Source organism: Seriola dumerili, unplaced genomic scaffold, assembly GCF_002260705.1.
Source record: "Seriola dumerili isolate Sdu_G_001 unplaced genomic scaffold, Sdu_1.0 BDQW01000291.1, whole genome shotgun sequence".
Classification (NCBI taxonomy): Eukaryota; Metazoa; Chordata; class Actinopteri; order Carangiformes; family Carangidae; genus Seriola; species Seriola dumerili.
In genome coordinates, this window is record NW_019174546.1 from 4,943,338 (window position 1) to 4,954,846 (window position 11,509).

General features: G+C 39.4%; 1 protein-coding gene across 1 annotated transcript in view; it reads left to right on the top strand.

Moving 5' to 3' along the window:
• The window catches only part of egfr (epidermal growth factor receptor), a 42,252-nt gene extending 31,512 nt beyond the window's left edge, over positions 1 to 10,740 (top strand). Inside the window, exons 20-28 of the mRNA XM_022758305.1 lie at positions 792 to 977; positions 1,590 to 1,745; positions 2,902 to 2,977; positions 3,795 to 3,941; positions 4,388 to 4,485; positions 4,605 to 4,772; positions 7,068 to 7,115; positions 7,244 to 7,337; positions 8,557 to 10,740. Coding sequence (XP_022614026.1) covers positions 792 to 977; positions 1,590 to 1,745; positions 2,902 to 2,977; positions 3,795 to 3,941; positions 4,388 to 4,485; positions 4,605 to 4,772; positions 7,068 to 7,115; positions 7,244 to 7,337; positions 8,557 to 8,900 — 1,317 coding nt within the window. The 3' untranslated portion in view covers positions 8,901 to 10,740. The remainder of the gene's footprint in view (positions 1 to 791; positions 978 to 1,589; positions 1,746 to 2,901; positions 2,978 to 3,794; positions 3,942 to 4,387; positions 4,486 to 4,604; positions 4,773 to 7,067; positions 7,116 to 7,243; positions 7,338 to 8,556) is intronic.
• Positions 10,741 to 11,509: the final 769 nt, after the last annotated feature.

An 11,509-nucleotide genomic window follows, 5' to 3' on the forward strand; every position in this document is an offset into this window, starting at 1 on the left:
TCAGATCCTGTGATTTTGTGGTTGCGTTGCTCAGTCACTGCACATCCGGATGTTGTGCTGGATACGCACGTCCTCATGACCGCTGAGTCTTGCTTTTTAAAGGAGAAAGGTTTTTTTTTTTTTAAAAACTGCTTTGATGTCTCTTTCTCAGACTGTCAGAATTACAGAGCTCCTTGCAATGAAGTGGTTATTTAATGAATAATGCTGATTTATTTAGTAGGTTTCTTGCCATGAGTGCATTAATTGTATCTCAAATATTTTCCATGTCTATTACAGAAACATGGAAAATATTTGGGATACAATTAATTCACTCATGGCAGGAAACCTACCAAATAAAGCTAGGTTTGAAGTGCTGTTTGCAAAGGTCTCCTTGTGGGAAGCCTTTTGTTGGTGGCCAGTGTGGATTATCCCCATGGTTTCCTCTCTAAGTCACTTTTCTGATATGATGAATGAGAGTTTCCACTCTCAGCTAGCCACATAAAATATGACTGATATGCCTGTTCCAAAAAAAAACCAAAAAAAAACTGATCGCTCAACACTGGACTTTCCACAAATGTTGTGTTTCTCAGGCTATCAGTTTCTGGGATAAATGTGTATAATTCCATCAATATTGATTAAGTGAATGATTTCTTTTTCGTCTTAAATGCATCAATATGAAATACAGTCATTCTTTAAACCATTCACTAGAGAAGGGAGTTGTTTTGTTGGTTGGCCACCTCAAAAAAAAGATATATACACTGCCAAAAAAAAAAAAGGCTCAACTCATTTGTATGTCTACATGCACACTACAGGAGGCTTATGTGATGGCCAGTGTGGAACACCCCCATGTGTGTCGTCTGCTCGGCATCTGCCTGACCTCCACGGTGCAGCTCGTCACCCAGCTGATGCCCTACGGCTGCCTGCTGGACTATGTCAAAGAGAACAAGGACAATATAGGCTCCCAGCACCTGCTCAACTGGTGTGTTCAGATAGCCAAGGTAAGAAAAGAAGAAACACTGTAAAGGCATCAAGTTACATGGAAGGGTCTGTTCAATATTTGCTACCTGTGTCCTACTCGGGTTGTGTTTAGTATAGTTTAGTTGAACTTTTCAACGCTGTTTACTTTCAATAACAAAACTGATTATACCATGTCTTTGTAGGTTTTAGAGAAATGCAGAGCGCAAGATAAAAACAACCTTATTTTGCGTTAATGTCTTTCACATTTTGTTATGTTCATTTATTGTCTTTTTCACGCGGAGCACTTGGTGCGAGTCATTTCTTTGTCGTAAAGCACTTTGAGCTGCTTTTCTTGTATGAAAGGTGCTGTACGAATAAAGTTTATTATTTTTTATAACTGTGCATTCCTACAATGCAAGTTACGCTGTTTTTTTTGTTTTTTTTAGCAGTCGCTACAGTGCACACAGCCTTTAACTGTTTCGATACATTGTTGAACGACATGAGGTGATGGTGACAAGCCTGTCATGACAGATTTCAGCACCTTTACATATTCAGATCAAGCAAAGCTCCCATGTTATGACATATCGGACAGCTCGTGCAAAAAGCACTGCACTTACGTAATAACCTGCACTTCATCGTTTGTTTGACAAAAGGGTATGAGCTACCTGGAGGAGCGCCACTTGGTACACCGTGACTTGGCAGCCAGAAACGTTCTGGTGAAGACTCCGCAACATGTCAAGATCACTGACTTTGGTCTGGCCAAGCTCCTCAACGCAGATGAGAAAGAGTACCACGCTGATGGCGGAAAGGTTGGTACAAATACACTAAGACAAAGGTTGTGCCTCTCACCAGAATTTTCATTTTGTTGTTGCACACAGTCACAAACAGTCCCTAAGACTTTATTTGTGTATTTATAGCTTGTTACAGATTGGGTGCTGGAGAGACAGATGTTTTCCTGTAGTTGAATGAAAGATGGTATTTTTTGCATTTGTAGGTTTGCTCTAGATTTTATCTTATGTAAGTGATGTGGTATATAAATAGTTCGGTCAGTTGACTATGTTCTAAGAAATGACAGATCAGATAAGTTCCTTCTCTTATCAAGGTTCTTTTGTGCACAATTTTCTCACAGAAAACTGTGTAGAACCAAATTATCCTCACCATTATATAATAACACAGTTTTTTTTTTTAAACTTAATCCCAAAAATCCAGTAATATGGCAAAATGTCCTGGTAAAAACATATTTACTGATGGTTTTGCCTGATGTTATTACCTCAATATGTTCTCAGAAGTGATGATATAATAATTTAATGTGATACAATATTCAGTTTCAGTCCAGGCATTTTATTGCCTGTCCACACCAGAAGAGCAGATGTAAAGAAGTTTAGTTCTTCAGAATCCATCTGGACAAAGCTGGACTCTGCAGCTGCTGATATTTCCTTCATTCATTCTAGTTAAATGCATCGCTACTCTGAAAAATAGTGTTAATTAACGACTACAGGACAGTTTCCCAGACAGGGATTAAGCCTTGTCTTATACTAACACAAAATTGAGTAGAGACATCCATTAAAAAACATCTTCAGTGTGGGGCTGGACTTAATCCTTGTGCAGGAAACCATCCCAGAAATCATTTTTTAAGCTTTGTGTGACGCACTTTGTGTGATGACAGCACACCGCTTCTCATCTCCTGTAAAGTGCAAACTCTGCTACAAAGAACCTTGTTGACATTTTGAAAAATAGAAATCAGTGTTAAATGTCAAAGTTTTCAGTAACAATAAATAATAAAAGGTGGATTTTCGTATATGTGTGACTGTTGTGATTCTGCACCACTAGGTGACAGTACAGTTACATTGTAGACATGAACAGATTTCAATCTAAGGAAGAGCTGCAATACTAATTTGACTAATTAAATACAAACATATGTTGCATTTTCGGAACTATTTGACTCATTAAACTTTAATTTCACAGGTACCGATAAAGTGGATGGCTCTTGAATCTATCCTGAACAGGACGTACACACATCAGAGTGATGTGTGGAGTTATGGTAAGTCTTTCTCTTTATGTTGTGAATACATGATCTACCTCTAACCCAGCGTGAACCCCTGCTTGCAGTGTCCCAGATTGCGCTCGAGTCCTCGTGTAACATCAGATATGTAAAACAGCTGGGCCTCTGTACTCCTGAGTATTGGTGACAGTCTCGCAGGAGAAATATTTATTCATTGCTAAATAAAGTGTTTTAACAGTGAATGAGGTGGAGAGAGGACGGTCGTTTTGAGGCTTCAGAGAGGATGTTGTTTTTGGATGTAATGAGACTTGTCAACATTTTTGAAAAAGAAAGAATATCTTGCTAGCATCTGTGATTTTTAGGACACAGGTAGCACACACCTACACACCAGCAGTCTCAGATGGACAATATCACGTCAGACGAGATTGTTTCCTCAACCCACATAGACAGTTCCTCCAGCCCAGGAGCACACACATGCACAGATGCCTACACGGACACACACGGAAGCCAAACACAGCACAGCTTTCTTGAATGGGCCAGCTTCCAAATCGTCTGTTCCCGAGGGTTTGATCATGCCTTCCGCTCAATATGGCAAAAGCATCAACAGACCCTGGCAGAAGTGACAGGCTTCCTTTCCTCCTTTTCCTTTCTTCAGTTCCGCCAGCACAGAGATGCATCCTGCTCACTCCCACTTCTGCAGGCACAGCCAATTTGTCAACATAGCTATTTTGATACCATGTGATATTTGAGAAGCTTGCATTCTGTCACTCTCATTTCTTCCTTGTTATTGGAAGAAAAACAAAGTGAATGACAGCTCATCAGACTGACACATACCAACTGTCCCTTCTCTCTGTAGGTGTAACGGTTTGGGAGCTGATGACATTTGGGACCAAACCGTACGATGGGATTCCTGCCAGTGAAATAGCTGGGGTCCTGGAGAAAGGGGAGCGACTGCCTCAGCCTCCAATCTGTACCATAGATGTCTACATGATCATGGTGAAATGTAAGATCAGTGGGAGGCTGGCTGAAACCTCCATAATATAATCTCTGTTTCTGTTTTTCCCTACCGGAACAAGAACACGATGGAACATTGTGTACATACTGTATGCTATTGCTAAGTATTTGATGAAATGCATTATTTTTAATCCTTTTTGTACATTTCAACTCAATACAACTTTATTTATATAGCACTTTCATACAAAGCCCCAAGTGCTTCACACGTTTTATAGACCAAATCAGTTAATCGAGACATTCAGCAGATTCTTTTATAGTGAATATAATAAGTCATTCATCCAACTTTATACGTTTCTTGTGAGTTTTTTAATACATGTACTGAAGCAAGCAGTTGTGTTGCAGTTAATTTCTACCAGAGTCCTCACAGAGAGTGGTAAAAGTTTTAACTTACTAAGTCAACTTATGTTGATAATATATTCTGATGTGTCTGTTCAGGTTGGATGATTGATGCAGATAGCCGACCTCGTTTCCGGGAACTTATAGCTGAGTTTACAAAGATGGCACGTGATCCTTCCCGTTACCTTGTCATTCAGGTAAAATTTTACCCCGAGTTTGGTTAACTTCCTTAAATCTGCAGTTTATTTGATGAATGGCTATAACTTATGATAAACAAAAAAGCAGAGGTAAGAGGTCAATTCTTTTTCTGCGCCAGGGTGATGACTGCATGCACCTGCCGAGTCCTACAGACACTAAATTCTACCGCAGCCTGATCAGTGGGGAGGACATGGAGGATGCTGTGGATGCAGACGAGTATCTGGTGCCACAGCACGGCTTCTTCAGCAGTCCAAGCACCTCCCACACGCCACTGCTCCACTCCATGGTAAGCTACGTCATGAAAGAAAGACAGACTCACAAGTTTGGGATTGGGTGTGTCTGTCCCCTCTGCCTCTCTGTGTCAGGTGACATTTGTGGTAGCAGGACTGAGCTGAGAAAAATGAGGCATCCTTGCACAAAAAGACTAAAAATGAAAAACTAAAATGTTTCTCCAATACCACTGCTGATATTTCAGAATAACAGGGAGGGGTGACTCATTTCTGCTTTGTGGTCAAGCATTTAAAACAGAAAAAGACTACTGCCTGTGTGTGTGCAACTTCCACAAGGTGGCGTAGTGTTACTGAAAATGCATCCTCGTGTGCTATGAACAAAACAAGATATTTTGTATGATCGTCCACCTAAAGTGTTACTAATTGTACAAATACAAATTGGCCTGACAGTGCGCTGCAGGTAGTAGTCAGAAGATTCAATTCAGAGGTGCTATCTAAGAAACTACTGTTCTGAATGTTGCAAGATCAACCAAGTTTTATCATTCATTTTAAAAACTAAAAAAGTATTAAGAAAAAGTGCAAGATGTCACATACTGTATACACTATACAGTATATACAGTATTTGACAGTACTTTCATGTCAACAAAAGGCCCACTAGATAAGAAAATACTAGGATACAGCTAGTTATGTTGTTGAAGTATAGCAGCTGTGGGCCTGGCTCATCACATGCACTTCTAATCATAAAAAAAACAGAAATCTGAGATCCTGAGCCAGAATATTGTCACAGTATTTTATACTGTGAACTTTCCACCGGTGTGGAGCTAACTGAAAAAAAAAAAAAAAAAAAAGTGAATCGGCACATGTAATGAGGCACAGATACCTTTAACTGCAGACACACACGCCAGATTCAGTCACACTAACCTTCTCTATCCAAACATTGAAAGAGGAATACCAGCTGCTCTGGAGTAAAATTTCCCAGAAAAAAAAAAGCAGCATTCATTGATTGAAGAAATTGTAGCACAGGCTTCAGCAGTTAGTGCACACTTCACCGACATGCAGTCAACTGTTTGAAATTTAATTGTGCTATTTTAACCGTGTTTTGGGAAATTGGGATTTCTGCATAAATCATTACCCTGTGAGTCAGAATGGAAATAAAGGCAGAGGCAGTTTTTTTTTTTTAGCTTGTTGAAAGCAATTAGCTTTCACTTCAATCAGCAGAAGCAGAACACTGGCTGTTTAACTGAATCTGGGTGATCATACAGAGAGGAGAGTTGAACTCATTTTCCTCGCTTGAACCTGAGTGACCGGTCGTACCTGGCCTGAACCCTTCCGACCCCGGTTGCCCTCATACTGTTTAACTTTCACCACTGGGACTATTTCTCCTCTTCCTGACCCCTGCCCACTCGTCCTCATCATCGTCCCCTCTCCCACGTTTCCTCCCAGGTGCCCTTTGATTGATGAGAGAGGAACAAAGAGAACTCTTCTACCTCGGGTTCGGTGAAGGCCATGTATAGGTCTGGCTCTTCTACCTGGGATAGTTGCCGGCCACTCACAGCCCATGGTTAGCCCATACTGAGCTTTCAGGTTTGATTGCCTTTGCAGGCAACCAGGCGAACTGTTTCAAATCTTTGTCCAATAAAAGCTCAGCATACGCCTGCTTTTGTCATATCACAGTTGAGGCATGGGCCACTCAGGGTCGAAATTTTTTTTTTTTTTTTTTTACAGATGGTTGCTCCTTCAGCGTGTTTAATTTCCTTTTCTTGTTGAAAGTAATTGCATTGCCACAGCTGTCACTCTCTTCTCTTTATTCGCTCGGTTTCACTGGTATAACGGCGCTCACAGTCCTTTGACTGGAGAGTCTGACAGACACAACAAAGCTCGTCAGTTTGCCTGAATGAATATGAATCTGCTCAGTGGACGTTTATTTCGATCCTCATCAGCTTGTATTGGGATGACAGCCATGGTTCCTCGGGTACCATGAAAAAACATTACTATCACTATTAAAAACAAACTTATTGTCCCCAGAGAGGCTTTAAAATAAATTGCAATGACTGAGAGAATTACACTCGCATCAAACTATAAATAAAAGAAGTAAGTTGGAATCAAAGACATCCTAAGTGAAAGATGACAAAATTAAAGGTTGCGCCTAAATCAGAAAATGAGCATAGCAGACCAACTTTGTGTTTGTGCACTGCTCTGGAAATGCCTGTTTCTTCACTTAATGTCTCTTTTATGGATGATAGTGGCATATTCAAATGTGTTATGGCTCTATAAAACACTGTTTCCGCCTCTGCATTTGCTGTAGTGTCATCATGAGACATTAACTCAAGTTTAAATGATCTATTTTGCAGAGCCTCAACAGCAGCATTGGAACATGCCACAGTAGAAATGGCTTACTGGTGAGTGAACAGCCTTTAAATTGCACTTACAGAAAATTACTTTCATCTTTGTTTTGAATTATTTGTAAAAAAAAAAAAAAAAATTCTCAGAGTGCCACAGCCCTAAAAACATCTGTCCTTTGTTACAGAATGGTTTCCCGAGCAGAGACGGAAGCTTGGTTCTCCGGTACATTCCTGACCCCACAGACAAACTTTTAGACAATGCTTTCCAGCCAGCTCCAGGCAAGTATCCTCCGACTTCAAAAGCCCCCAGTGTCTCTTCTTTTTGATGTCATTCAAGTAAATTTCAGTGGCACTCTCCCCTGGTCCCTCTATTTGATTCAGTAAGGAAGGGGGACATCTAGTGGACATCATGCATACTGCTGTCCTTATTGCCCCAACTGAAGAACACGTGCTGCCAAACTTTTGGTGCAGTTTGTCTTTCACTGCTTTCACAATACCACTAGTACATAAATCTTTAGGCTCGGTGGCTCTAGTGGGCAATTTAAAATGAATACATGCAGGATTGTGGCTGTTCCCATGACCATAAGAACATCAAATATGTATTATTGCTAACCACTTTTATTAGACGTTTAAGGAGTTGTTTTTCTGTCTTCATAAAAATTCTAGTATCCCAGATTTGAGAGTCAGCTCCTGAGTAGAAAGCGTTGTATTGCAAGAAACTACTAAATTCACATTGTCCCTTTTATAATTCACAACTTTATTGTCAGTCAGAGTGGAAAATGATCATATACATAATGACAATCTGACAGCATAAACAATCCAAGTTATAAAGTACAACACACAAATTTAACAAAATACCCTAAGGAAAAGAAAGAATGTGTTACATGTGGATAAATTACTTCTTATATATGATCTCTGTTGCCAAAGTCATCCTATAGAGTTTTGCTTCAAATCTGGGCAACGGTGTATGTGAAAGTTTGTTCGTGATAGAGAGACCCTCTGTTCCCAAAGAGCTTCACTTTGGCTCTGTGATTAGTTTACTGGCGTCATTGACAAGCCTCAGTGTTACCCTGTAGTGATACTGTATTACAGAACATTTTCACTGGGAGACTTATAGATCACTTTTGTTTGAGGTTGATATTTTTTAAAGAACATAGCAAATACATTCAATGTTTTCAATCAGACAACTCTTATCTTATCATGGATGTAACTTTGAAGAAAATTAAGCAAATAAAGAGTTCAAGGCACGAACCATGAACCACAACCCGTCCAAGCTGCATCTGACCAAGGACCTCTATCGCATGTTGTTCCCCATCTCTCTTCATTCATATCTTGTCATCACTCTACTATCAGTTATCTAATAAAATACAAAAAAAGTAATTAAAAACCAAAACTACCATTATGGGCCATTAAAAATTAAATTTTACATATAACCCCATATTCTTTTAATGGGAACCTGTCTAGTGTCTAGTTACTAACGTAATTGGCTTTCTTACAGACTATATGAACCAGAACGGAGTCTCAGATGTGATGAATCCCATCTACCAGCACCCCGGTCCACCTCGCACCCTCCTCCCCACCATCTCCTCAGACAACACAGAGTCAGAGTACCTGAACTGCTTTAAGAACGGGACCGACGGGCCCGAGTACCTCAACGATGTCCCATCCCCCGCCATCCTCCCGCTCACCTCCAATGGCACGGTCCACAGCATTCAGAAATACCAGCCTCAGAACAGCATAGACAACCCCGATTACCAACAGGATTTCACTCCCACCTTCAAGACCCATGCCAACGGACACATTCCGGCAGCGGAGAACGCAGAGTACTTGGGCCCAGATTGAGGACTTAATGGATACAGACAAGAAATAAGAGACAATTTCCTGTTCCATTAAGAAAGAGCATTGATGTCTGGGCTGGAAAAGCATACCTAAGTGGTACCATCAATTATCATATATGTTATATCGTATCTTATGAGGTCAGGTGACACTTTGTGCAGCTTTCGGTGTTGTTTGCATGCTGTCATACTTGTCATATAAAACCTGTCTCATTCCAAAGAGTTTTTATCTTACAACCAAACAACAAGTGACTTTTTCTTGATGACAGCGGGACGAAAGCTGATTCATACATGACTCAGTTGACCTGAGAGTTTCTGGACAAGACCCGTGGCGTCCTAATGTTGTAACCCCTGTGAGAAAGTGAAAATCTCTTCTGGAAATCCCAGAAGTGAAAATCTCTCTAAATGCTCTGCACTAAATGCTACATATGATCCAGATGTGTCAGTTGAGGAATGCTATTGAAAGGATGTAAGCACCTCCATTTTTTGGGAGGCAGAAGCTCTTGCAAAGAAAACAGAAACTGGCAGCTCAACCCAAAACACGACTTAAGGTACATGTGTTGTAGAATCACAAGCTAAGAGACACGTTTAGCAAAAAGTATTGATAAGTTTGAATGGAAAGGGTTGACATCACACAGTGGTGTACTGACTTGATGCTGATGTGACGCCACAGAACCTTTATCTCTGATGAAGTCAAGAAGATGATTAAATGGAGTAACATGCTGGCCTTGACTGTTGGGGTCCTCAGAGGCCTGACGACACTCTTCCTGAAGAAGGAGTCAATGAGGAAACAAGATGTTGCAATGTATAGAATGTATAGTCAGTTTAAAGGGGAATACTGGTGAATTGTATCATTTAAATATGTTACCTTTATGCTCTAAGACAGTTCTGTGTGTGTTATCTCTCTTCTAGATTGAGTTCCCTGATGTGTGATACCACACCAACTATGTGGAGAATGTGATGGTAAACATGGCACATATGATTGTGGTCTGCTTTTTGTAGCTGAAAACCTGCAGCACTCCTGAATGAAACATATTTGTGTGAACCCACAAAGTAAGCTAAACTCTGTACTTTGTATCAGTATGGCATGTTAGTCTGCTTACACAGGAAGCTCTTTTCTGGCTCTGTTACTGATTACTTCCCAACAATAATATATTTTTAACACTCTTGACTGCACTAAGAGCTTATCAAGGTTTTACTGCAAACAGCACAAAAAGCTATAAGAAAAACAGCAGCTCCAGTCGTATTCCCATAGAGTTTTTTTTTTTGTGTTTTCACTTGTTTGAAATGCTGACTTAACTGTCTTAGGTCATGTGAGTAACTTGTTTGAATTTTTAAATAAAAGAAGTATTTCCTTATAAACATTATGTATTTTAGAGACTATTTGAATGGCTCTGGGTCACGTCAGATACTAACAATGTTTCTGATGTTTGTGGTCTAGTATGTCTATATTATTACCAGGAGACTTTGCCTTGTCTTGTTTTTTTGTTTTTTTCAAAAGTGTAGACTGTTGTTCCACACACGGTGTTGACACCATATCTATGAATCTGCTCCTAGCTTTAAAGTCTTGTAGTCTTGCAAGAGCATTAACTTTGCAAATATTATTCCTAGTTTTAAAGGAATATTCTATTGTAGCAACCTGTAAGCCTACTTTTGCAGATTTTACACAGGTACATGTACAGAAAACCATGATTATGTTGTAATATACCCCAAAACAGTCACATATAATTTATACTATAATATCAGTACAAAATTTTGTCACATCATACGTGAATATAGTTATTCCTGAATTGTGATTTATTTCGTTCAAAAGTGAACATGAATAAATCTTTTTTTTTCTATGGAAATACATTCTGTTTGGTTTTTTTTCCACAGCTTTAACAAATGAAGGGCGAGATACGGGAAGAAGGAAAACAATCCCAAGGATTAACTCAGTCACTCAGTCTTTTTTTATCTTGACGCCTTTAGCACTTCAAGGAACAATTTGATGAATAAGCAGATAGTCGGCTGAATGGGTGGTGCATCCTCTCTGATGCTTTAGTGTTTCACAGTGTGGTAGTATGAGCACCTGAATTTGACCAACGTGACATGACTTGAAACTGCCAATGACGAGCACACAAAAGGTGCTTGATTGAGCATTACAGGAAGAATTCCTCTCATTGTATACATTATATGTAATGTACACAGAATAAAACGATGACATTTTATCAAAATCAGTTGAGTCTCATATGTTGTCTGTGCCCCTAAATCTGCCCTTAGATTGCTGATTATACTGTTTGACTCCAAATCAAATGTGATGTGGTGATGTTGACCTGAGGGGAAGAAATATATTAAACACTCCAATTATAATGAACTGCAAACACACAGAACTACCAATTTCAAACTTTAGATAATTAAAATTAGGTATGACTTTAAAATATGGGTTGTTGTTAGGGTCAGGCTTTTGAGGCCTAACTGGTAGAGATTGGAGTTATGTTTACGTTTAAGTAACAAATTGTTATATTTTACTGAGGATATATATATATATATATATATATATGTGTGTGTGTGTGTGTGTGTGTGTGTGTATATATATATATATATATATCCTCAGTAAAATATAACAATTTGTTACTT